Source organism: Salvelinus alpinus, chromosome 21, assembly GCF_045679555.1.
Source record: "Salvelinus alpinus chromosome 21, SLU_Salpinus.1, whole genome shotgun sequence".
In the NCBI taxonomy this organism is placed as follows: domain Eukaryota; kingdom Metazoa; phylum Chordata; class Actinopteri; order Salmoniformes; family Salmonidae; genus Salvelinus; species Salvelinus alpinus.
The window spans coordinates 22,772,838-22,800,455 of NC_092106.1; the positions used below are offsets into that span (position 1 = coordinate 22,772,838).

The 27,618-nt window shown below is 47.4% G+C and overlaps 1 protein-coding gene across 3 annotated transcripts in view; it reads left to right on the forward strand.

Moving 5' to 3' along the window:
* The window catches only part of LOC139548068 (2-(3-amino-3-carboxypropyl)histidine synthase subunit 1-like), a 105,500-nt gene that overhangs the window by 18,681 nt on the left and 59,201 nt on the right, over positions 1–27,618 (forward strand). For 2 of the 3 annotated variants that reach the window (XM_071357382.1, XM_071357383.1), the window contains exon 3: positions 513–576. In XM_071357382.1, the coding sequence (XP_071213483.1) occupies positions 513–576 (64 nt within the window). Of the gene's footprint in view, positions 1–512; positions 577–23,585; positions 23,711–27,618 lie in introns of those variants that run through there. The other variant, XM_071357384.1, reaches the window with a different exon arrangement.

Here is a 27,618-nt window from a genome sequence, read left to right on the forward strand (position 1 = left end):
TCCTTTGTGTGATTGCTTGATTCCCATTTCACAGCGATTTGATCCATTTCTCCATGCTCTCTTAATGCCGCATGAGAAGAAGCACCAAGTTTCCACATGCATAGCGGTCTGCATGGTGAGAGGGATATTTGTGTGTGTGTGTGTGACTGTGACTCATGAAGCTATTGGCTGTCATTGAGAGAGACAGGTGGAGAAAAGGTGACTAATGGATTGCTAGGAGAAGAAGGGAAGTGTGAAGGCAGAGCTGATACACTTCCATTTCCTGTAGTGCATCACTCAGTAAGATACGACAACAGTAATGCAATGGATGGGAGAAAATTACCTTGAAATGTCAGCTACCTTCTGTCTCAGTGAAGCACTCTGCAGGAGTAACATAAGCAGCGAGATACATGTATATGCTGTCTAGGATGTATTAAATAACGTGGTTGTCACTCCAACTGCAGCTGTGTGTGTGTAGCTAGGTTGTTCACTTAACCTTACCGCTGACTGTCTGTCTGTCTCTCTGTTCACAGTGGCCCTGCAGCTACCGGAGGGCCTGCAGATGTTTGCCTGTGTCATCGCTGACATCATCGAGAGGTAGGTACACCACTCACTGGTGTGTTTAATAAGTGGCAAGTGCAAGTATCACTCATGCTCATTTAAAAATAAAACTGCTAATTTTATCCATTTGTTGTTAGGTAAAAAGAATGGATGCTTCTCCCTGAAACAGATCCCCTTGACTTTGTTGTGTGGAAGTTTTGGTGGTTTTAGAAGGTGGGTGGGTGGGCAGTCGTCGTCCTTGCTGAAGTTGAAGTTGATCCGTGAAGTTGAGCCGGCATGGCCACTCTCTAGTCATTAAGCCAGCCAGTGTTATCATCATTCCCTGCCCGCCGCAGCCAGCTCATATCTGTGCCTCAGCAGAAAATGACACACGATTGCCTCCGCGGACCGAGCGGCTATCAACACTTCACTCATTCACGGTTGGAGGAGAGCACAGCCATTATTCTTGTTAATTACATCTTGTTACAGTCTGCATAGGCCCCTATTGCACACAAACACTCCATCACACAGACACACTCACACAAACTGATGCAGGAGTCCAAACCTTCCCACAGTTTGGAGTTCCTCGGCATCAGTGGTTTTAATCATTTGTCTTGTATACACTGAGCTTTGGCCTACGTCGTGCCTTAACAAGTGTGTGCAACATTGATAAATTGTTCAAAACAAAAGCAGTAATCCCCCCACTTTAATGTAGACCTAAAACATGTATTTAAAGTGTTGAAAGAGCAGCTCTGTGTGTGTTGTTTCCTTCATCTTCTCATTGCACCCCTCTCTGACTCTCTCTCTGCTGGGACGACTGTAAGGGTTCTCTAAAAGAAGATTGCTGCATCACTCCACATCCAAAGTGGATTCCTTTCCTAGGTGAACAGTATGTTCAATACTAATGAGGTTAGTTGATAGAAGTGAAGGATAGCAAGCTAGGGAAGGGAAGCTTCCGCATGGTTTTCAGTCGGAGCACATATTAGATTTTAGACAGGAAACGTAGTTCTTGGTGTCCTCATATGAAGCCATGCCTGTCATACCACAGTTATGGACCGTTGAGAAACAGGAACAGCAATGTGCTGAAAGCTTTGACTTTCTCTCTTCCCTCAACGTTCCGCTCTCCTCCTCCTCCTCTACCCAGTCCCCCCTTTCCTTTTAACCCCTCTCCATCACTCCACTAGTGCCACGCCTTTCTCATTCTGTCTAATCTCTCCATCACTCCCTGTACGGTCGTCCCCCCCTCTCTCTGGCTACGAAGGGAATGGGGATTGAGGGAGCGAGGCAGAGAGAGAGTGGTGGCGATAGGGGCCATGTCTTATCAGCAGCGCTGCTATCAGTAGAAGAACTGCCTCTCTTTCGTATCTGGGCTTAAACCAACACCTTATACACTGTGTCAATCCCAGAGTCCTCTAAATGAATGACACCCCATCACCTTAGACCATCTCAGTCCATTTCAGCTAATGAGAGCAATTAACGGCAGATAATTGTCTTCCTAACCTCCCTCTCACCTCTTCTCTTCCTCCCCCTTCTCTCCTGCATGTCTCACCCCATCCAGAACCTACAGACAGAGAGCAGTTTCCTCTGTCACCAGTTGTTGTTGTTTGTGGCTCTTCTCTCTCTATAACTAAATCAGCAGCCTCATTTGACTCCCAGGTCACAGTATTTCACTGTGTTCCAATGATCAGGCCAAGTGTTACATGAAGGCAGTACATCAGAGAATGGGCATAACCCATGAATAGGGGATCTAGCTACAGAGGGATTGTTGGACAGTTGTCCCTGGTCACCATGCTGTATCTGACCTCTACTCACCCTTCTCGTTCTGTGGGGTCAGCAGAGGGTTCTGTCAGATGTAGATGTTTAGTGACTAGTAAGAGCCTGGCTCCATCTCACCCACTGTGGTTGTCAGGCAGTCCGTGTGTGGTGTGGGGACTGGGGAGTAGCCAGGGCTGAGGTCCATATCAGTGTGGGGATGAAGGGGCTAAGCTGCCCTGTGGGTAAGGAGCTTGGGTGGGATGGACAGCTATAAGCCCTAATGAGAGCAAGCTGCTCTGAATTATAGCCCATGCAGTCAGTTAATACACATCAACTGTGAGGGGGAACGCACGCACACAGGTGCACACACACAAGGACAAAGACACAGACAAACGTGTGCACAGTAGGCAGAGACTGGCTCCTCCAGTACATAGACTCAGCACAGTGCTCAGTGCTCACATACAGCCAGAGAGAACACCTACACACGGGGACAGAGGTGCTCATAAAAGAAGCAATGTACATACTGCTCTCATTTTCAACAATACAGTCTGTATAGCCACACTCAGGCCTACCAATAGAGGATTGGCTCCTACTTAGAATATGTGGCTATCTGTTCCGCACAGGCACCTGTAAGCATACTCTCTCCCACAGAGAAGTAGAGAGACTGCACCACGCTTCCACTGATCATTTAGAATGTCTCCCACAAGCAGGCCTGCTTCTGTTCTTTAAAGAGGCTTTGATAGGCCCACAAAGAACTTAGTAAACCTTGTAAAGGTCTGCTGTAATGGCTCCAGTTGAATAGGCATGCTCTGACTTCACACTGTATCCTCTGCTTCCCTGTAATACAGCTACACACTGGTAGCATCCCAAATGGCACCCTATTCCCTAAATAGTGCACTACTTTTGACCAGTGCCCTAAATAGTGCACTACTTTTGACCATTGCCATAAATAGTGCGCTACTTTTGACCAGGGCCCTAAATAGTGCGCTACTTTTGACCAGGGCCCTAAATAGTGCGCTACTTTTGACCAGGGCCCTAAATAGTGCGCTACTTTTGACCAGGGCCCTAAATAGTGCGCTACTTTTGACCAGGGCCCTAAATAGTGCGCTACTTTTGACCAGGGCCCTAAATAGTGCGCTACTTTTGACCAGGGCCCTAAATAGTGCGCTACTTTTGACCAGGGCCCTAAATAGTGCGCTACTTTTGACCAGGGCCCTAAATAGTGCCCTACTTTTGACCAGGGCCCTAAATAGTGCGCTACTTTTGACTAGGGCCCTAAATAGTGCCCTACTTTTGACCAGGGCCCTAAATAGTGCGCTACTTTTGACCAGGGCCCTAAATAGTGCGCTACTTTTGACCAGGGCCCTAAATAGTGCGCTACTTTTGACCAGGGCCCTAAATAGTGCGCTACTTTTGACTAGGGCCCTAAATAGTGCGCTACTTTTGACTAGGGCCCTAAATAGTGCGCTACTTTTGACTAGGGCCCTAAATAGTGCGCTACTTTTGACCAGGGCCCTAAATAGTGCGCTACTTTGACCAGGGCCCATAGGACACTATGTAGGGACTAGGGTGCCATTTGGTGCAGCATCGCTCTTGATAACTGACAAAGCCATTCAAAGAGACTTAAGACATAACTCAACTTTCACAACAAGTAAACAGACATATGAACACAACTGAGGAAAACTTGGACAGGCGGGCGAAGGTGTGTGTCATCCCGCCATATGTTTCATCGCCTTTGATGCCACACCAGCTATCTTCACCGCAGCCTTGAATGATACTTTGATGAACTTCCTTTTAATATTTACTGTGCTGTTCTGGGAGTGGAGAGCCAGGGCTTGTGTTGTCGCCATCCCAGTCATCCGTGGCCTAATCCTGGAGACTGGGAAGGAGGGAGAAGTAGGGAGGGAAATACAGGGATGGGGGGTGGCAGTAACATTTAATGTCCTCTGTCACTGGCTCTCTGGCAAGGAAGAGATGGGCCTCTCCTCCACACAGAGAGATATTGACTTGTGACATAACTAGGATCTTGTACGTGGGGGTGAAGGTACATGACATGAGAGCATTATGTAACAGAGGACCCTATTCAATGACTCATTCACTCACAAGTCATTTGTATATTTCGCCTTTTTTATTTATTTAAATTTTACCCCCTTTTTCTCCCCAATTTCGTGATATCCAATTGTTAATAGTTACTATCTTGTCTCATCGCTACAACTCCCGTACGGGCTCGGGAGAGACGAAGGTCGGAAGCCATGCGTCTTCCGAAACACAACCCAACCAAGCCGCACTGCTTCTTAACACAGCGCGCATCCAACCCGGAAGCCAGCCGCACCAAATGTGTCAGAGGAAACACCGTACACCTAGCGACCTGGTCAGCGTGCACTGCGCCCGGCCCGCCACAGGAGTCACTAGTGCGCAATGAGACAAGGATATCCCTACCGGCCAAACCCTCCCTAACCCGGACGACGCTAGGCCAATTGTGCGTCGCCCCATGGACCTCCCGGTCGCAGCCGGCTGCAACAGAGCCTGGGCTCGAACCCAGAGTCTCTGGTGGCACAGCTAGCACTGCGATGCAATGCCTTATAGACCACTGTGCCACCCGGGAGGCCCTTATTTTTCGGCTTTTCAAACATAGATTTGTCACTGTGCCGGCCCAGGAGAATGTTATTTATGATTGACTGGCCCTTTGTAATAAATGTAGTGGTTAGATATTCTGGCTATTTTCATGTCAGCACGACACTTAGATCAACAGCCTCACCAGTTGAATGTCATGTCAGATGAAACACAGGCAGTGATTGACCTGCCACTGTGTCCATGGCAGCAGAGTGAATGAAATGGGAGATCAGAGCCTTATTTCTCTCTCTCACACACACACACACACACACAAACACAGAGAGCCCCTGTTGTCTCAGACCTTTCTGGTCACTCTCCATCATCCCTCTGGACCTCATCCTGGGGCATCATCAGCCAGAGACGGATTCGTTTCACATACTTTCATTCATTTTAGTCTGCAGTAACGTGTGTGAGCAGCAGAAGCGACCTCGGCCCACAGCCTTCCATGGTAAATGTCAGGCCTGCCTCCATAGAGGAAGACTGGCAGGAGCCTCCCTGCCCTCGTCTCATCACTCGCCCCCCAGCCTCTCCGTTCCTCCCACAGCACAGCTGAGCAGTAGGTAGCGGGAGCTCGGGTGTGACAGTGTGTCCCGGCCTTCTGTCCCCACCAATTACATAAGAAGCTCACACTGGGTGTAGAGAGCAGCAGGGAACCCATTTTGCACACGCGCGCATACACACACACACACACACACACACACACACACACACACACACACACACACACACACACACACACACACACACACACACACACACACACACACACACAGGGCATCTCTCTGACTAATGAGCTCTCCTGCTTGGCAGCCCCCTCACTACCCTCCTAAATCCCAACCACATCTGTCTCAGGACTCTAAGAGGACAACAGTCAGACACAAACATCCAGACACACCTGGACCAGAAAACTGCAGTGGACCAGACAACTGCAGTGGACCAGACAGCTGCAGTGGACCAGACAGCTGCAGTGGGCCAGACAGCTGCAGTGGACCAGACAGCTACAGTGGACCAGACAGCTACAGTGGACCAGACAGCTACAGTGGACCAGACAGCTACAGTGGGCCAGACAGCTACAGTGGGCCAGACAGCTACAGTGAGCCAGACAGCTACAGTGGGCCAGACAGCTGCAGTGAGCCAGACAGCTGCAGTGAGCCAGACAGCTGCAGTGAGCCAGACAGCTGCAGTGAGCCAGACAGCTGCAGTGAGCCAGACAGCTGCAGTGAGCCAGACAGCTGCAGTGAGCCAGACAGCTACAGTGGACCAGACAGCTACAGTATGTCCGGCCCACTCCCCTCCCAACGACCAGATAGTTTACCAGTGCTATTTCAGGTTTAGTGAGAAGTCTCTTGAGTGCTTGACATTACGAGGTGGAAAGAGATCCTCCCACACCTGTGTGCCTCTTTGTCCCATATCCCAGTCATCACAACCCTGGAGAACCACGACCTATAGATCACTCTGTTATATTGGCCAACCTAAATCACCACTCTGACTGGAGGATGGCGGATAGCTGCTGGTGATGTACTGGCTCTCATATAATGCCTTTGAAGACACCTGGGAAATTGCTTGACCTGTCTGGAAGATACAGTCGATGTACTCCAGAGATAAAGCATCATATAGACTGCCGTCGTCCCTCCCGGCTGTCTGTATGTCCAGGGGGACAACTCCATGGGGAGTTGATGGGCTTTATAGAGAGACCGAAAGGCTGACGCTCTGCCCTTTCTCTCCTTCACACTGCCTGGGTGCATCCCAAATGGTAAGCTATACCCTATAGTGCACTACTTTTGTCCAGGGCCCTATGGAACTTGGTCATATGTAGTGCCCTATAAAGGGAATAGGGTTTCATTTAGGGGCGGCATCTAAATGAAATATGAGCAAGTGAACAGCTGAGGACAGAAAGCCGAGAGGCACTGAACACTACAGTATGTAATTACAGTGGGAGACAGAGAGAGCAGAAAAGTCATCAGTGTGCTGGTTTTCACTTGATCTTGGTTATTTACGTAATGAAATAAACTTCCCCGTCCTTCGGTCCGTCCGTCTGTCTGCCCAGCGTTGTGTGTGTGTGTGTGAGATATGGAGTGGTCAGTGCTCTGCTCGGGAAGGTTTCATCCCACTACCCAATCCCCACTACCCACTCTCTCCTATTTCACTGCTCTATCACTAACTCAGACCAGGCATAGTCACTTTCATTTAGGACCAACCGTACATTCCAGCCCCACCACATGCAGACATAATTGAACACAGAGAGCGATGCATAATATTACCTGCAATTTCAAAGGGAAACAGGAATATGTGTGGACATATTCTCATGCACATTTAAAAATGAGCTCTGGGCTTTTATGATGTTATTTTGGAGTGAATGCAGGCATTTGACAGCCATTTCAATGTGAGCGAAATGGAAATGGGCCAATTCTGTATTTAAATAATAGAAAACCAGAGTGCCATGCATTTACATGTTCAGAAACCATTGGTTGAAAATGGACGCACTGCAACAGAATGTTAATATCTCTGAACTAGGCCTAATATCTCTGAACTAGGCCTAATATCTCTGAACTAGGCCTAATCTCTCTGAACTAGGCCTAATCTCTCTGAACTAGGCCTAATCTCTCTGAACTAGGCCTAATCTCTCTGAACTAGGCCTAATACCTCTGAACTAGGCCTAATACCTCTGAACTAGGCCTAATACCTCTGAACTAGGCCTAATATCTCCAATAGCTCCGAACTAGGCCTAATATCTCTGAACGTTAATGCTGTACATAGAGTTTACAGAACATTAGGAACACCTGCTCTTTCCATGACAGACTGACCAGGTGAATCCAGGTGAAAACTATGATCTCTTATTGATGTCAGGTAGCCTAATGGTAGAGCGTTGGACTTGTAACCGAAAGGTTGCTAGATTGAATCCCCGAGCTGACAAGGTAAAAATATGTCGTTCTGCCCCTGAACAAGGCAGTTAACCCACTGTTCCTAGGCCGTCATTGAAAATAAGAATTTGATCAGATAAATAAATCAAATTAAATCCACTTCAATCAGTGTAGATGAAGGGGAGGAGACAGGTTAAAGGAGTTTTAAGTCTTGAGAAAGTTGAGACATGGATTGTGTCTGTGTGCCATTCAGAGAGTGAATGAAGACAGAAGATTTAAGTGCCTTTGAACAGTGTAGGTTTTGTTCACTCAGTGTATATCTGAACTGAATGTGAACAGTGTAGGTTTTGTTCACTCAGTGTATATCTGAACTGAATGTGAACAGAACAGATTCAGTAGTGTCCACATGTAAAGTGGAGAGGCTATTGTAGGTGCTAGTGAACCATTTGTAGCATGGCTTCCTGCTCTGTAAAGGTTAGCTACACATCTGCCCTGTGCTCCCTCTGAAGGAGAGAGTGTGAAGGAGGAGGGGAGGACAAAGATGAAGGGATGACTTTATGGGATGAGGGAGCAAAATAATGTAATGCCTAACAGGGGAGGATAGAGTAGAATATTCCAGTAGAATGTCAGTAGATCTAGAAAGCAGCTTGGTGGTGGACTATGCCAAGGATTGAGAGCTGAGAGAATGACACATGTTGAGAGGGGGAGGGAATAGAGGAGGAGGAGAGCCAAAACAAGTTGTTGTTGAAATGAACAGGACAGAGATTGTCATATGACTGGAAGGAACAGAGTGACAGATGAGAGGAAGGTTGCAGAAAGAGACAGAATATTACTATCAATTACTACAGCGATAGTTCTTTGTAATCATTTTGTCTTTGTAATCACTTGTACATAGTCCTTTTGGGCATGGGGATTTGGATTGCAGTACCATACTGAGTGTGTGTGCACGTGCGTGCGTGATTTATCCTGTCAGAGTGGTTAAAGCCTAGTGACTGACCTCAGATCAGATTCCATCAAACCCTATATTCCCCTCTGCAACATAGCTAAAAAGCTTTTAATGTCCCCTCATCCATCCCAGGTCCCCTGATTCCTCCCTTTATGTGTCGTTCTGCGATCTGATAACCCACATGATAAAATATATTGTCTGCATTATTTTAAAGCTCTCTATAGATGAGATTAAGGCATACAAGGGTTCTCCCAGCTCTGTACAACAATATTGGATTCCCATAACGGTTGCCATATCATTTTGTTTCGTTTTTTAAATTGGATTCAAGCACCTTTCAGAATGCGGTGCTGTGCAGTTTAGAGGGTCTGTATGTTGATGAAGCTGTAGTTTTTTACATAATGACCCGGGCCCAGGCTGTTTGAGAACCTGCCAGAACAAATAGATGAGATGCGTTCCCAGAAATAGACCCAGCAGTAATGATCTTGTTTTTGGTGGATTTAAAGGATTATCTAATGGTATTACTGAAAACATCTGTCTAAGCTTCATCCTATCCTCCCTGCCCGCCCGCCTGCTGCACGCCCATGTTACTACGGTACCACTACACCTACTGTACCCATTCACTGGCAATTACTACAATTAGTCTGTCATTTTCACCCGCATTTTGTCTTCCAATTTTCCTGGTGTAAGACGTGGGCGTGGGAATCATAGTGTTTGTACGACAACGCTAAATGGAAGAAAGCTTTGTTGAGCAAAAGGCTCGGAGAGAGAACGTAGAGGAATATGTAATCATCCAACACGGTGCCCTGCCAGATTTCTGTTTTCAGGGGACTATTTTCTCAGTGTATTTCTGTGTTCTGTGTGTGCAAAGCAGATTACTGGTATCAGATTTGTTAATATTACAAACCCCAGAGCAAACAGCTCATCTGCCTTATGCACTCAGCCAGCAGTGGCCTTCTCTCTCTCTTCGTTCTGTCTCCATCGCTCTGTCTCCACCTCCCTCTTCTCCTCTCTTACTGCCACTTTTCTCTCCACCTCCTCATTTACACCCCCTTCATCACACAACCTCCTTCTGTGTTTCAACTCACTTCTTCCATTGCTCTTATATTGTTCTCCTCGCTCGCTCTATCATCGTTCTCTCTCTCATCTCTCTCCCTCTCTATCATCTCTCTCTCTCATCTCTCTCCCTCTCTCTCATCTCTATCTCTCATATCCCTCTCTATCATCGTTCTCTCTCTCATCTCTCTCCCTCTCTATCATCTCTCTCTCGCTATCATCTCCCTCTATCAACTTTGTCTCGTTCTCTCCCTCTCTCTCATCTCTATCTCTCATATCCCTCTCTATCATCGTTCTCTCATCTCACTCCCTCTTTATCATCTCCCTCGCTCTTATCTTCTCTCTCTCTGTCATCTCCCTCTCTCTCTCTCTGTCATCTCCCTCTCTCTCTCTCTGTCATCTCCCTCTCTCTCTCTCTGTCATCTCCCTCTCTCTCTCTCTGTCATCTCCCTCTCTGTCATCTCTCTCTCTGTCATCTCCCTCTCTCTCTACGTCATCTCCCTCTCTCTCTCCGTCATCTCCCTCTCTCTCTCCGTCATCTCCCTCTCTCTCTCCGTCATCTCCCTCTCTCTCTCCGTCATCTCCCTCTCTCTCTCCGTCATCTCCCTCTCTCTCTCCGTCATCTCCCTCTCTCTCTCCGTCATCTCCCTTTCTCTCTCCGTCATCCCCCTCTCTCTCTATCGTCTCCCCCTCTCTCTCTATCGTCTCCCCCTCTCTCTCTATCGTATCCCCCTCTCTCTCTATCGTATCCCCCTCTCTCTCTATCGTCTCCCCCTCTCTCTCTATCGTCTCCCCCTCTCTCTCTATCGTCTCCCCCTCTCTCTCTATCGTATCCCCCTCTCTCTCTATCGTCTCCCCCTCTCTCTCTATCGTCTCCCCCTCTCTCTCTATCGTCACCCCCTCTCTCTCTATCGTCACCCCCTCTCTCTCTATCGTCACCCCCTCTCTCTCTATCGTCACCCCCTCTCTCTCTATCGTCTCCCTCTCTCTCTCCGTCGTCTCCCTTTCTCTCTCCGTCATCTCCCTTTCTCTCTCTCTCTCTCTCTCTCTCTCTCTCTCTCTATCGTCTCCCCCTCTCTCTCTATCGTCTCCCCCTTTCTCTCTATCGTCTCTCTCTATCATCTCTTTCTCTCTATGTCCCTTTATCATCTCCTTCTCTCTATGTCCCTTTATCATCTCCCCCTCTCGTCTCCCCCTCTCTCTCTATCGTCTCCCCCTCTCTCTCTATCGTCTCCCCCTCTCTCTCTCTATCGTCTCCCCCTCTCTCTCTATCGTCTCTCTCTATCATCTCTTTCTCTCTATGTCCCTTTATCATTTCCTTCTCTCTATGTCCCTTTATCATCTCCCCCTCTCTCTCTATCGTCTCCCCCTCTCTCTCTATCGTCTCCCCCTCTCTCTCTATCGTCTCCCCCTCTCTCTCTATCGTCTCCCCCTCTCTCTCTATCGTCTCCCCCTCTCTCTCTATCGTCTCCCCCTCTCTCTCTATCGTCTCCCCCTCTCTCTCTATCGTCTCCCCCTCTCTCTATCGTCTCCCCCTCTCTCTATCGTCTCCCCCTCTCTCTCTATCGTCTCCCCCTCTCTCTCTATCGTCTCCCCCTCTCTCTCTATCGTCTCCCCCTCTCTCTCTATCGTCTCCCCCTCTCTCTCTATCGTCTCCCCCCCTCTCTCTATCGTCTCCCCCTCTCTCTCTATCGTCACCCCCTCTCTCTCTATCGTCACCCCCTCTCTCTCTATCGTCACCCCTCTCTCTCTATCGTCACCCCCTCTCTCTCTATCGTCTCCCCCTCTCTCTCTATCGTCTCCCCCTCTCTCTCTATCGTCTCCCCCTCTCTCTCTATCGTCTCCCCCTCTCTCTCTATCGTCACCCCCTCTCTCTCTATCGTCACCCCCTCTCTCTCTATCGTCACCCCCTCTCTCTCTATCGTCTCCCCCTCCCTGTCATCTTTCTCTCTATCATCTCTCTTTCTCTATCATCTCTTTCTCTCTATGTCCCTCTATCCCTCTTTCTCTTTATCATCTCCCCCTCTCTCTATCATCTCTACCTCTATCATCTCTCTCTATCATCATCTCTCTCTATCATCTCTCTCCCTCTCATCTCTTTCTCTCTATGTCCCTCTATCATCTCTCTCCCTCTATCATCTCTTTCTCTCTATGTCCCTCTATCCCTCTTTCTCTTTATCATCTCCCCCTCTCTCTATCATCTCTTTCTCTTTATCATCTCCCCCTCTTTCTATCATCTCCCTCCCTCCCTCTCTCATCTCTCTCTCTATCATCTCCCCCTCTCTCTCTATCATCTCCCCCTCTCTCTCTATCATCTCCCCCTGTCTCTCTATCATCTCTCTTTCTCTCTATCATCTCTCTCTCTATCATCTCCCCCTCTCTCTCTCTATCATCTCCCCCTGTCTCTCTATCATCTCTCTTTCTCTCTATCATCTCTCTCTCTCCATCATCTCCCTCTCTATCATCTCTCCCTCCCTCTCTATCATCTCTTTCTCTTTATCATCTCCCCCCCTTTCTATCATCTCCCTCCCTCTCTCATCTCTCTCTCTATCATCTCCCTCCCTCTCTCATCTCTCTCTTTATCATCTCCCTCTCTCTCTCTATCATCTCCCCCTCTCTCTCTATCATCTCCCCCTCTCTCTCTATCATCTCCCCCTCTCTCTCTATCATCTCCCCCTGTATCTCTATCATCTCTCTTTCTCTCTATCATCTCTCTCTCCATCATCTCCCTCTCTATCATCTCTCTATCATCTCTCCCTCCCTCTCTATCATCTCTTTCTCTTTATCATCTCCCCCCCTCTCTATCATCTCTCCCTCCCTCTCTATCATCTCTTTCTCTTTATCATCTCCCCCCCTTTCTATCATCTCCCTCCCTCTCTCATCTCTCTCTCTATCATCTCCCTCCCTCTCTCATCTCTCTCTTTATCATCTCCCTCTCTCTCTCTATCATCTCCCCCTCTCTCTCTATCATCTCCCCCTCTCTCTCTATCATCTCCCCCTCTCTCTCTATCATCTCCCCCTGTATCTCTATCATCTCTCTTTCTCTCTATCATCTCTCTCTCTCTCATCTCCCTCTCTCTCTCTATGATCTCCCTCTCTCTCTCTATCATCTCCCTCTCTCTCTCTATCATCTCCCCCTCTCTCTCTATCATCTCCCCCTCTCTCTCTATCATCTCCCCCTCTCTCTCTATCATCTCCCCCTGTATCTCTATCATCTCTCTTTCTCTCTATCATCTCTCTCTATCTATCATCTCTCTCTATCTATCATATCTCTCTCTCTATCATCTCTCTATCATCTCTCCCTCCCTCTCTATCATTTGTCTCTCTCTATCATCTCTCTATCATCTCCCCCTCTCTATCATCTCTCATCTCTCCCTCTCTCTCTATCATCTCTACCTCTCTCTCTATCGTCTCTCTCTCTATCGTCTCCCCCTCTCTCTCTATCGTCTCCCCCTCTCTGTCATCTCTCTCTCTATCATCTATCTCTCCCTCTCTCCATCTATCATCTCTCTCTATCATCTCCCTCTCTATCATCTCTCTATCATCTCTCCCTCCCTCTCTATCATTTGTCTCTCTCTATCATCTCTCTCTTTATCATCTCCCCCTCTCTCTCTATCGTCTCCCCCTCTCTCTATCGTCTCCCCTCTCTCTCTCTATCGTCTCCCTCTCTCTCTATCGTCTCCCCTCTCTCTCTCTATCGTCTCCCCCTCTCTCTATCGTCTCCCCTCTCTCTCTCTATCGTCTCCCCCTCTCTCTCTATCGTCTCCCGCTCTATCGTCTCCCCTTCTCTCTCTATCGTCTCCCCTCTCTCTCTATCGTCTCCCCCTCTCTCTCTATCGTCTCCCCCTCTCTCTCTATCGTCTCTCTCTCTATCGTCTCCCCCTCTCTCTCTATCGCCTCTCTCTCTCTCTCTATCGCCTCTCTCAATTCAATTTTTCAATTCAAGGGGCTTTATTGGCATGGGAAACATGTGTTAACATTGCCAAAGCAAGTGAGGTAGGTAATATACAAAAGTCAAATAAACAATAAAAATGAACAGTAAACATTACACATACAGAAGTTTCAAAACAATAAAGACATTACAAATGTCATATTATATATATGCAGTGTTGTAACAATGTACAAATGGTTAAAGCACACAAGTTAAAATAAATAAACATAAATATGGGTTGTATTTACAGTGGTGTTTGTTCTTCACTGGTTGCCCTTTTCTTGTGGCAACAGGTCACAAATCTTGCTGCTGTGATGGCACACTGTGGAATTTCACCCAGTAGATATGGGAGTTTATCAAAATTGGATTTGTTTTTGAATTCTTTGTGGATCTGTGTAATCTGAGGGAAATATGTCTCTCTAATATGGTCATACATTGGGCAGGAGGTTAGGAAGTGCAGCTCAGTTTCCACCTCATTTTGTGGGCAGTGTGCACATAGCCTGTCTTCTCTTGAGAGCCATGTCTGCCTACGGCGGCCTTTCTCAATAGCAAGGCTATGCTCACTGAGTCTGTACATAGTCAAAGCTTTCCTTAAGTTTGGGTCAGTCACAGTGGTCAGGTATTCTGCCACTGTGTACTCTCTGTTTAGGGCCAAATAGCATTCTAGTTTGCTCTGTTTTTTTGTTAATTCTTTCCAATGTGTCAAGTAATTATCTTTTTGTTTTCTCATGATTTGGTTGGGTCTAATTGTGCTGTTGTCCTGGGGCTCTGTGGGGTGTGTTTGTGTTTGTGAACAGAGCCCTAGGACCAGCTTGCTTAGGGGACTCTTCTCCAGGTTCATCTCTCTGTAGGTGATGGCTTTGTTATGGAAGGTTTGGGAATCGCTTCCTTTTAGGTGGTTGTAGAATTTAACGGCTCTTTTCTGGATTTTGATAATTAGTGGGTATCGGCCTAATTCTGCTCTGCATGCATTATTTGGTGTTCTACGTTGTACACGGAGGATATTTTTGCAGAATTCTGCATGCAGAGTCTCAATTTGGTGTTTGTCCCATTTTGTGAAATCTTGGTTGGTGAGCGGACCCCAGACCTCACAACCATAAAGGGCAATGGGCTCTATGACTGATTCAAGTATTTTTAGCCAGATCCTAATTGGTATGTTGAAATTTATGTTCCTTTTGATGGCATAGAAGGCCCTTCTTGCCTTGTCTCTCAGATCGTTCACAGCTTTGTGGAAGTTACCTGTGGTGCTGATGTTTAGGCCGAGGTATGTATAGTTTTTTGTGTGCTCTAGGGCAACGGTGTCTAGATGGAATTTGTGGTCCTGGTGACTGGACCTTTTTTGGAACACCATTATTTTGGTCTTACTGAGATTTACTGTCAGGGCCCAGGTCTGACAGAATCTGTGCAGAAGATCTAGGTGCTGCTGTAGGCCCTCCTTGGTTGGTGACAGAAGCACCAGATCATCAGCAAACAGTAGACATTTGACTTCGGATTCTAGTAGGGTGAGACCGGGTGCTGCAGACTGTTCTAGTGCCCGCGCCAATTCGTTGATATATATGTTGAAGAGGGTGGGGCTTAAGCTGCATCCCTGTCTCACCCCACGACCCTGTGTGAAGAAATGTGTGTGTTTTTTGCCAATTTTAACCGCACACTTGTTGTTTGTGTACATGGATTTTATAATGTCGTATGTTTTACCCCCAACACCACTTTCCATCAATTTGTATAGCAGACCCTCATGCCAAATTGAGTCGAAGGCTTTTTTGAAATCAACAAAGCATGAGAAGACTTTGCCTTTGTTTTGGTTTGTTTGGTTGTCAATTAGGGTGTGTAGGGTGAATACATGGTCTGTTGTACGGTAATTTGGTAAAAAGCCAATTTGACATTTGCTCAGTACATTGTTTTCATTGAGGAAATGTACGAGTCTGCTGTTAATGATAATGCAGAGTATTTTCCCAAGGTTACTGTTGACGCATATTCCACGGTAGTTATTGGGGTCAAATTTGTCTCCACTTTTGTGGATTGGGGTGATCAGTCCTTGGTTCCAAATATTGGGGAAGATGCCAGAGCTAAGGACGATGTTAAAGAGTTTTAGTATAGCCAATTGGAATTTGTTGTCTGTATATTTGATCATTTCATTAAGGATACCATCAACACCACAGGCCTTTTTGGGTTTGAGGGTTTTTATTTTGTCCTGTAACTCATTCAAGGTAATTGGAGAATCCAATGGGTTCTGGTAGTCTTTAATAGTTGATTCTCTCTCTATCGTCTCCCCCTCTCTCTCTATCGCCTCTCTCTCTATCGTCTCCCCCTCTCTCTCTATCGTATCCGTCTCCCCCTCTATCGTCTCCCCCTCTATCGTCTCCCCCTCTATCGTCTCCCCCTCTATCGTCTCCCCCTCTATCGTCTCCCTCTCTATCGTCTCCCCCTCTCTCTCTATCGTCTCCCCCTCTCTCTCTATCGTCTCCCCCTCTCTCTCTATCGTCTCCCCCTCTCTCTCTATCATCTCTCTTTATCATCTCTCTCTCTATCGTCTCCCCCTCTCTCTCTATCGTCTCTCTCCCTCTGTCATCTTTCTTTCTATCATCTCTCTTTCATCTCTCTTTCTCTCTATCATCTCTCTTTCTCTCTATCGTCTCCCCATCTCTCTATCGTCTCCCCATCTCTCTATCGTCTCCCCCTCTCTCTATCGTCTCCCCATCTCTCTATCGTCTCCCCATCTCTCTATCGTCTCCCCCTCTCTCTATCGTCTCCCCCTCTCTCTATCGTCTCCCCCTCTCTCTATCGTCTCCCCCTCTCTCTATCGTCTCCCCCTCTCTCTATCGTCTCCCCCTCTCTCTATCGTCTCCCCCTCTCTCTATCGTCTCTCTCTCTCTCTATCGTCTCTCTCCCTCTCTTTCATCTCTCTTTCTCTCTATCATCTCTCTTTCATCTCTCTTTCTCTCTATCATCTCTCTCTATCATCTCCCTCTCTATCATCTCTCTATCATCTCTCCCTCCCTCTCTATCATTTGTCTCTCTCTATCATCTCTCTCTTTATCATCTCCCCCTCTCTCTCTATCGTCTCCCCCTCTCTCTCTATCGTCTCCCCTCTCTCTCTCTATCGTCTCCCCCCCTCTCTCTCTATCGTCTCCCCCTCTCTCTCTATCGTCTCTCTCTCTATCGTCTCCCCCTCTCTCTCTATCGCCTCTCTCTCTATCGTCTCCCCCTCTCTATCGCCTCTCTCTCTATCGTCTCCCCCTCTCTCTCTATCGCCTCTCTCTCTATCGTCTCCCCCTCTCTCTCTATCGCCTCTCTCTCTATCGTCTCCCCCTCTCTCTCTATCGCCTCTCTCTCTATCGTCTCCCCCTCTCTCTCTATCGCCTCTCTCTCTATCGTCTCCCCCTCTCTCTCTATCGCCTCTCTCTCTATCGTCTCCCCCTCTCTCTCTATCGCCTCTCTCTCTATCGTCTCCCCCTCTCTCTCTATCGCCTCTCTCTCTATCGTCTCCCCCTCTCTCTCTATCGCCTCTCTCTCTATCGTCTCCCCCTCTCTCTCTATCGCCTCTCTCTCTCTATCGTCTCCCCCTCTCTCTCTATCGCCTCTCTCTCTCTCGTCTCCCCCTCTCTCTCTATCCCCTCTCTCTCTATCGTCTCCCCCTCTCTCTCTATCATCTCTCTCCCTCTGTCATCTTTCTTTCTATCATCTCTCTTTCATCTCTCTTTCTCTCTATCATCTCCCCCTCTCTATCATCTCTCTTTCTCTCTATCATCTCCCCCTCTCTATCATCTCTCTTTCTCTCTATCGTCTCCCCCTCTCTCTTTCTCTCTATCGTCTCCCCATCTCTCTATCGTCTCCCCATCTCTCTATCGTCTCCCCCTCTCTCTCTCGTCTCCCCCTCTCTCTCTCGTCTCTCTCTCTCTATCGTCTCCCCCTCTCTCTCTATCGTCTCCCCCTCTCTCTCTATCGTCTCCCCCTCCCGCTCTATCGTCTCTCTTCCTCTCTATCGTCTCTCTTCCTCTCTATCATCTCTCTTCCTCTCTATCATCTCTCTCTCTCGCTATCGTCTACCCCCTCTCTCTATCATCTCTCTCTCTATCATCTCTTTCATCTCTCTTTCTCTCTATCATCTCCCCCTCTATCATCTCTCTCTCCCTCTCTATCATCTCTCTTTCTCTCTATCATCTCTCTTTCATCTCTCCCTCTCTCATCTCCCTCCCTCTATCATCTATCGTCTCCCCCTCTCTCTCTATCGTCTCCCCCTCTCTCTCTATCGTCTCCCCCTCTCTCTCTATCATCTCTCTTTATCATCTCTCTCTCTATCGTCTCCCCCTCTCTCTCTATCGTCTCTCTCCCTCTGTCATCTTTCTATCATCTCTCTTTCATCTCTCTTTCTCTCTATCATCTCTCTTTCTCTCTATCGTCTCCCCATCTCTCTATCGTCTCCCCATCTCTCTATCGTCTCCCCATCTCTCTATCGTCTCCCCCTCTCTCTATCGTCTCCCCCTCTCTCTATCGTCTCCCCCTCTCTCTATCGTCTCCCCCTCTCTCTATCGTCTCCCCCTCTCTCTATCGTCTCCCCCTCTCTCTATCGTCTCCCCCTCTCTCTATCGTCTCCCCCTCTCTCTATTGTTTCCCCCTCTCTCTATCGTCTCCCCCTCTCTCTATCGTCTCCCCCTCTCTCTATCGTCTCTCTCCCTCTCTTTCATCTCTCTTTCTCTCTATCATCTCTCTTTCATCTCTCTTTCTCTCTATCATCTCTCTCTATCATCTCCCTCTCTATCATCTCTCTATCATCTCTCCCTCCCTCTCTATCATTTGTCTCTCTCTATCATCTCTCTCTTTATCATCTCCCCCTCTCTCTCTATCGTCTCCCCCTCTCTCTCTATCGTCTCCCCTCTCTCTCTCTATCGTCTCCCCCCCTCTCTCTCTATCGTCTCCCCCTCTCTCTCTATCGTCTCTCTCTCTATCGTCTCCCCCTCTCTCTCTATCGCCTCTCTCTCTATCGTCTCCCCCTCTCTATCGCCTCTCTCTCTATCGTCTCCCCCTCTCTCTCTATCGCCTCTCTCTCTATCGTCTCCCCCTCTCTCTCTATCGCCTCTCTCTCTATCGTCTCCCCCTCTCTCTCTATCGCCTCTCTCTCTATCGTCTCCCCCTCTCTCTCTATCGCCTCTCTCTCTATCGTCTCCCCCTCTCTCTCTATCGCCTCTCTCTCTATCGTCTCCCCCTCTCTCTCTATCGCCTCTCTCTCTATCGTCTCCCCCTCTCTCTCTATCGCCTCTCTCTCTATCGTCTCCCCCTCTCTCTCTATCGCCTCTCTCTCTATCGTCTCCCCCTCTCTCTCTATCGCCTCTCTCTCTATCGTCTCCCCCTCTCTCTCTATCGCCTCTCTCTCTATCGTCTCCCCCTCTCTCTCTATCGCCTCTCTCTCTATCGTCTCCCCCTCTCTCTCTATCCCCTCTCTCTCTATCGTCTCCCCCTCTCTCTCTATCATCTCTCTCCCTCTGTCATCTTTCTTTCTATCATCTCTCTTTCATCTCTCTTTCTCTCTATCATCTCCCCCTCTCTATCATCTCTCTTTCTCTCTATCATCTCCCCCTCTCTATCATCTCTCTTTCTCTCTATCGTCTCCCCCTCTCTCTATCATCTCTCTTTCTCTCTATCGTCTCCCCATCTCTCTATCGTCTCCCCATCTCTCTATCGTCTCCCCCTCTCTCTCTCGTCTCCCCCTCTCTCTCTCGTCTCCCCCTCTCTCTCTCGTCTCTCTCTCTCTATCGTCTCCCCCTCTCTCTCTATCGTCTCCCCCTCTCTCTCTATCGTCTCTCTTCCTCTCTATCATCTCTCTTCCTCTCTATCATCTCTCTCTCTCGCTATCGTCTACCCCCTCTCTCTATCATCTCTCTCTCTATCATCTCTTTCATCTCTCTTTCTCTCTATCATCTCCCCCTCTATCATCTCTCTCTCCCTCTCTATCATCTCTCTTTCTCTCTATCATCTCTCTTTCATCTCTCCCTCTCTCTCATCTCCCTCCCTCTATCATCTCTTTCTCTCTATGTCCCTCTATCATCTCTTTCTCTTTGTCATATCCCCCTCTCTCTATCATCTCTCCCTCTATCATCTCTCTCTTTATCATCTCCCCCTCTCTCTCTATCATCTCTCTCTATCATCTCTCTCTCCCTCTCTCTCTCTATCATCTCTCTCTCTCCCTCTCTTTCTTTCTATCATCTCTCTTTCTTTCTATCATCTCTCTTTCTCTCTATCATCTCTCTCTCTCTATCATCTCCCTCCCTCTATCATCTCTTTCTCTTTATCATCTCCCCCTCTCTCTATCATCTCTCCCTCTATCATCTCTACCTCTCTCTATCATCTCTCTCTCTATCATCTCCCCCTCTCTCTCTCTATCATCTCTCTATCATCTCTCTCTCACTCTCTCTATCTATCATCTCTCTCTCTCTATCATCTCTCCCTCTCTCTATCATCTCTCCCTCTATCATCTCTCTCTTTATCATCTCCCCCTCTCTCTCTATCATCTCTCTCTATCATCTCTCTCTCCCTCTCTCTCTCTCTATCATCTCCCTTTCTCTCCTCTCTCATCTCCCTCTCTGACACTAACTTAGTCAGACTTTCATTTTCCCCCGTTCTCTCTCTCTATCGTCTCCCCCTCCCGCTCTATCGTCTCTCTCTCTGTCATCTTTCTTTCTATCATCTCTCTTCCTCTCTATCATCTCTCTTTCTCTCTATCATCTCCCCTCTCTCTATCATCTCTCTTTCATCTCTCTTTCTCTCTATCATCTCCCCCTCTATCATCTCTCTCTCTCTCCCTCTCTTTCTTTCTTTCTATCATCTATCTTTCTTTCTATCATCTCTCTTTCTCTCTATCATCTCTCCCTCCCGCTATCATCTCTTTATCATCTCCCCCTCTCTCTATCATCTCTCCCTCTATCATCTCTACCTCTCTCTATCATCTCTCTCTCTATCGTCTCCCCCTCTCTCTATCATCTCTCTATCATCTCTCTCTCCCTCTCTCTATCTATCATCTCTCTCTCTCTATCATCTCTCCCTCCCTCTCTATCATCTCTACCTCTCTCTATCATCTCTCCCTCCCTCTCTATCATCTCCCTTTCTCTCCTCTCTCATCTCCCTCTCTGACACAAACTTAGTCAGATTTTCATTTTCCCCCGTTCTCTCTCCCTCCATATTTGTGCCTTTCCTTTCTCTCTAACTTGATTCTTCTAAAGAGAAAATAATGAGGCTTCCTCTCCGCTGAGTTGCCCTGCTATTACCCAGGGAAGTGCCTCTTCCTCTCCTCCCATATCCTCCATCCTTCACTCCCTCCATCCCTCACTCCCTCCATCCTTCACTTCCTCCATCCCTGCTCACAGACGCAAGACGAATTGGAGCTCTTGTCTGAAATGTAATGAAATGAAAGATGAGCCATCACCAGGTGCAGGATATAAATATGTCACACCCGTAACCTGATTGTGTGTACGAGGAGAGGCTGAGTGATGTACATCATTGTTGTGTGTACGAGGAGAGGCTGAGTGATGTACATCATCGTTGTGTGTGTGTGTGTGTGTGTATGAGGAGAGGCTGAATGATGTACATCATCATTGTGTGTGTATGAGGAAAGGCTGAGTGATGTACATCATCGTTTGTGTGTGTGTGTGTATGAGGAGAGGCTGAGTGATGTACATCATCGTTTGTGTGTGTATGAGGAAAGGCTGAGTGATGTACATCATCGTTGTGTGTGTGTATGAGGAAAGGCTGGGTGATGTACATCATCGTTGTGTGTGTGTATGAGGAAAGGCTGAGTGATGTACATCATCGTTGTGTGTGTATGAGGAGAGGCTAAGTGATGTACATCATCGTTGTGTGTGTATGAGGAAAGGCTGAGTGATGTACATCATCGTTGTGTGTGTGTATGAGGAAAGGCTGAGTGATGTACATCATCGTTGTGTGTGTATGAGGAGAGGCTAAGTGATGTACATCATCGTTGTGTGTGTATGAGGAGAGGCTAAGTGATGTACATCATCGTTGTGTGTGTGTATGAGGAAAGGCTGAGTGATGTACATCATCGTTGTGTGTGTATGAGGAGAGGCTAAGTGATGTACATCATCGTTGTGTGTGTGTATGAGGAAAGGCTGAGTGATGTACATCATCGTTGTGTGTGTGTATGAGGAAAGGCTGAGTGATGTACATCATCGTTGTGTGTGTATGAGGAGAGGCTAAGTGATGTACATCATCGTTGTGTGTGTATGAGGAAAGGCTGAGTGATGTACATCATCGTTGTGTGTGTATGAGGAGAGGCTAAGTGATGTACATCATCGTTGTGTGTGTGGGTATTTCTATTGTATGTGCCTGTGTTGTAAGTTGTCTGGACAGATGCTGCTGTCACACTTCCTCAGTGAAGTTGTCAAGAGTGTGTCAGTGGCTGAAACACAAACACGATGATGCACCTCCTGTGACCACCCTGCTTATCTGTCTGTCTGTCTCTCCCCTGAGACCACTCTCCTGTCTCCACTGTTATAACACCCGCTTAGAATGGGCACCATAGACACATGGCTACTTTCACATATTGCTACGGCTCACTAATGGACTGAAAGGCCTACTGGGAGACAGATTCAACTTTTACAATTTTGTTTTGACAGATCATGGTGGCCATTGTCCAACATGGCCCCCAACCAGCGCCAAGGGGTTGAAATGGGTCAGTTTCATGGAAGTGATAGCATTGCATTTATCCCCAGTAAAGCCAGACGTTATTCCACCTGATGTAAGAACAATACAGAATATTGTTCAGGGTTTGAGACATTTAGGAATGGCCCTCTCAGTAAGTAAAACCCTGGTGAAGGCCAAAAGCTGAAATGCGTTGGTTCTACTTTTAGCAATAAATACGCTTTTTTATTGAATTCCATTGTCCTCCAAGTGTTGCTGAATCTTCTCTCCTCTCACTAAGCTTAGCAGCCCAGGTCACTCCTCCTTCCCTTATCCCTCTGTTTCTCCCTCTCTCTTTTTCCATCTCTTCCTTCCACACAGACGCGTACACACACTTCCACCCACACACGTCCAGTCCCAGTCCCCAGGCAGGCTTCTCTGAGGGGTGCACCGTGGCACACAGCTGGGAGATTCAAATGTTTTTGCTGTTCATAAATCACAGCGACAGCAATGGGCCCATTATTAAAGACAAGCGTAGGGATCTCACAGTATGCTGTGTCTGTTCTGTCTGCTGTGTCTGTTCTGTCTGCTGTGTCTGTTCTGTCTGCTGTGTCTGTTGTGTCTGTTCTGTCTGCTGTGTCTGTTCTGTCTGCTGTGTCTGTTCTGTCTGCTGTGTCTGTTCTGTCTGTTCTGTCTGCTGTGTCTTCTGTCTGCTGTGTCTACTTGTGTCAATGTCTCATTTGTTGGGGAATGTTTTGTTTCATATGACTGGACCACTTGTTAAGTCAGCTTACTGTGGTCTGTGTACAACTTTGTTGGTCCGTTTCCCTCGCAAAAATCAACAACAGTTAGACGTATTGGTAGAAGGTTGCCAGACACAGACACACACACACACACACACACACACAGCTGTTTGTAGTGTCTGTCTTGTTAGGTTGGTGTAATGATGAATCTCCGTAGTAAACAGTCAGAATTGTGTCTGAAACATCCTGATTGAATGTCTTGAAGGGAGACGTACTCCATGTCTAGAGCAACACCACAGGAGTCTTGGTAATGAAGGCTTAGTGACAACACCAACGCCTGTCAGCACCTAATCAAACGAATTAAAGCAGCATGTTAGTTAAAGCACATTCATTGTCATCAAGGAAGAAGTGTTGTTGGTTGACAGGGAATGGGTTTGTGTGGTGATGGGGAAGTTTGTTAATCTTGTCTGTCTGCCTGCCGCATTCCCAAACCGGAGAGAGAGAGACGAAAGCGACAGGCCCCTCTTTCTCCCATGCTGGGCTCTGATGAAATTCCTGTCACAGTCAGGCAAGGATCTCATCTCCCGAGGACAGCGAGACGTGGATGGATCTAACCTTGTGATCCCCTTGACAGTGGGAGAGAACGGCATCGATCCGCCATGTAAATAACCCCTTAGTCAAGCTGTACAGTGTGTGTCTGTTTATGCATCTTTCTCTGTAGTACATAACCACAACTCTCCAATCACCTAGCTATGAGCTCTGTTCTAACTGTCTGCTAGAGGGCCCATAATTAACAAGGCCTGTTAAGAAGTTCACAGGCTTCTCGTCATCTAAATTACATCTTAATGACATTTCACTTCAGATGTTTCAGCTCAAGAGCCAGAGATGGTAACTCCAGCCAGGAGATGGAGAGATGTGTTATCATAAGTCCAATGTGAGATGAGGGTTGGGTTGCTGTAAACACTGGTAGCCGTCCTTCTCTCTATCATTTTTCTAATCTCTCCCTCAATGTTTCTCTTTCTCTCTCGCTCATCTCTCTCTCCTTCTATAGCCCCCTCTCTCGTTACTCCTTTCTCTCCCTAGTTCAGCCCTTCTCCGGTGGGACAGGGGGATTGCACTCCTCTTTGCTCTGTAATTACTCTCCTGTTCCCAGGTAGCATCACATCTCTCATTGGGGCCTCAGCTCTGTAATCAGATTCATTGCATCTATTACCCAGGTATTTCAGTCACGCAGTGGAGATAATGAGATGTGTAGCACCAATAAGATGGCATAATAATGTTATTTCTTGCAGATGGATGCTTGATTAGATACAGTAATATTCTGCAGTGCGGTTGTTTGCATTGTAGATATTGCAGTATGCTACTGTGGTGGGTAGACTGCTGCTGTGGTGGGTAGACTGCTGCTGTGGTGGGTAGACTGCTGCTGTGGTGGGTAGACTGCTGCTGTGGTGGGTAGACTGCTGCTGTGGTGGGTAGACTGCTGCTGTGGTGGGTAGACTGCTGCTGTGGTGGGTAGACTGCTACTGTGGTGGGTAGACTGCTGCTGTGGTGGGTAGACTGCTGCTGTGGTGGGTAGACTGCTGCTGTGGTGGGTAGACTGCTGCTGTGGTGGGTAGACTGCTGCTGTGGTGGGTAGACTGCTGCTGTGGTGGGTAGACTGCTGCTGTGGTGGGTAGACTGCTGCTGTGGTGGGTAGACTGCTGCTGTGGTGGGTAGACTGCTGCTGTGGTGGGTAGACTGCTGCTGTGGTGGGTAGACTGCTGCTGTGGTGGGTAGACTGCTGCTGTGGTGGGTAGACTGCTGCTGTGGTGGGTAGACTGCTGCTGTGGTGGGTAGACTGCTGCTGTGGTGGGTAGACTGCTGCTGTGGTGGGTAGACTGCAGGGCATCTCTCTTCAACATTCTTGTGGGATAGCCATATATATGTTTTACCTGGGAGACATACATTTATGCAGCTCTAACAATGTCATTAGTATGCTTTAAAACAACAGGGGTTAATGAGATTTAAGGAAGCCTATTGTTCAGACTCAGAGAGATAGTAGCTACTATCTCTCTCTCACAAACACACACACCAAACTGAGGGATTTAGGCTAGTTTTTAGTCTCCCATTATCATGATCCCTCTATTGCACAGCTCTCTCTCTTTCTCTCTCTGTCACACACAACATGCACAACACACACTGAAATCAAGACCTTGACGAAAGAAAGGATAAGCGAATCAAATCTTAGAAAGCCAATATTGATTTACCGGATGAGTTCCCTTCATCCGTGTGGCTGTGTTTTACTAGGCTCAGGTGGACTGTAGTGTCCTTCATACCAGAGCAGCCATTAGAGGAAGAGAGAGAGGGAAATGGAGAAGAGAACAAATATAGAGTCCATGCCTCTCTGGAGGGTGAAGGTAGTTGAGCATCGATAGCGATAAAAACAAAGAGAGGGGGGGAATTAGAGGAGAGAGGTGTAAACAGATGGCGATAAAAACAAAGAGAGGGGGGGAATTAGAGGAGAGAGGTGTAAACAGATGGCGATAAAAACAAAGAGAGGGGGGGAATTAGAGGAGAGAGGTGTAAACAGATGGCGATAAAAACAGAGAGAGGGGGGGGGGAATTAGAGGAGAGAGGTGTAAACAGATGGCGATAAAAACAAAGAGAGGGGGGGAATTAGAGGAGAGAGGTGTAAACAGATGGCGATAAAAACAGAGAGAGGGGGGGGGAATTAGAGGAGAGAGGTGTAAACAGATGGCGATTAAAAACAGAGAGAGAGGGGGGGGAATTAGAGGAGAGAGGTGTAAACAGATGGCGATTAAAAACAGAGAGAGAGGGGGGGAATTAGAGGAGAGAGGTGTAAACAGATGGCGATAAAAACAAAGAGAGAGGGGAATTAGAGGAGAGAGGTGTAAACAGATGGCGATAAAAACAGAGAGAGGGGGGGAATTAGAGGAGAGAGGTGTAAACAGATGGCGATTAAAAACAGAGAGAGAGGGGGGGAATTAGAGGAGAGAGGTGTAAACAGATGGCGATAAAAACAAAGAGAGAGGGGAATTAGAGGAGAGAGGTGTAAACAGATGGCGATAAAAACAGAGAGAGGGGGGGAATTAGAGGAGAGAGGTGTAAACAGATGGCGATTAAAAACAGAGAGAGGGGGGGAATTAGAGGAGAGAGGTGTAAACAGATGGCGATAAAAACAGAGAGAGGGGGGGGAATTAGAGGAGAGAGGTGTAAACAGATGGCGATTAAAAACAGAGAGAGAGATGAAAACAGAGGCGAGAAAGGAGAGTCTGAACTTTGAACTACCTCTTATCAAACTAAAGGTTGAAGGTACAATGAAATCCAGTGGAAGAGAGGAATTTAAAAAGGGAGAGCGAGAGAGGAAATGGCCTCTGTAGGCAGTGTACAGTATCTCAGGGTTCATTGACTGGGCAGCAGTAGACAGCCAGCTGTTGTTAGTCAGACTGGGTTGGTGGGTAGGCTACACTGTATGTTTCAGTCTCCTGTTTTCCCCTTTATTCTCAGTATTAATTCTACCTTTCCTGGCTAGCCTGAATATGTCTAAACACAGCCACTAAACCACAGCAGCTACAAAAACATCTCACTCCCCTCTAACACCCCCCCTTCTCTCTCCTCATCTCCACTGCTCTCTTTCTTCTTCTGCATTTTATCTATTCACACCTCTTTCCTCACTCTGTCCTTTATCCATTCACATCTCTCTTTCCTCACTCTGTCCTTTATCCATTCACACCTCTCCTCTCTTTGTCCTTTATCCATTCACACCTCTCCTCTCTCTGTTCTTTATCCATTCACACCTCTCTTTCCTCACTCTGTCCTTTATCTATTCACACCTCTCCTCCCTTTGTCCTTTATCCATTCACACCTCTCTTTCCTCACTCTGTCCTTTATCCATTCACACCTCTCTTTCCTCACTCTGTCCTTTATCTATTCACACCTCTCCTCGCTTTGTCCTTTATCCATTCACACCTCTCCTCTCTTTGTCCTTTATCCATTCACACCTCTCCTCTCTCTGTTCTTTATCCATTCACACCTCTCCTCTCTCTGTTCTTTATCCATTCACACCTCTCCTCTCTTTGTCCTTTATCCATTCACACCTCTCTTTCCTCACTCTGTCCTTTATCCATTCACACCTCTCTTTCCTCACTCTGTCCTTTATCTATTCACACCTCTCCTCGCTTTGTCCTTTATCCATTCACACCTCTCCTCTCTCTGTTCTTTATCCATTCACACCTCTCCTCTCTCTGTTCTTTATCCATTCACACCTCTCCTCTCTCTGTTCTTTATCCATTCACACCTCTCTTTCCTCACTCTGTCCTTTATCTATTCACACCTCTCCTCTCTTTGTCCTTTATCCATTCACACCTCTCTTTCCTCACTCTGTCCTTTATCCATTCACACCTCTCTTTCCTCACTCTGTCCTTTATCCATTCACACCTCTCCTCTCTTTGTCCTTTATCCATTCACACCTCTCTTTCCTCACTCTGTCCTTTATCCATTCACACCTCTCCTCTCTTTGTCCTTTATCCATTCACACCTCTCTTTCCTCACTCTGTCCTTTATCCATTC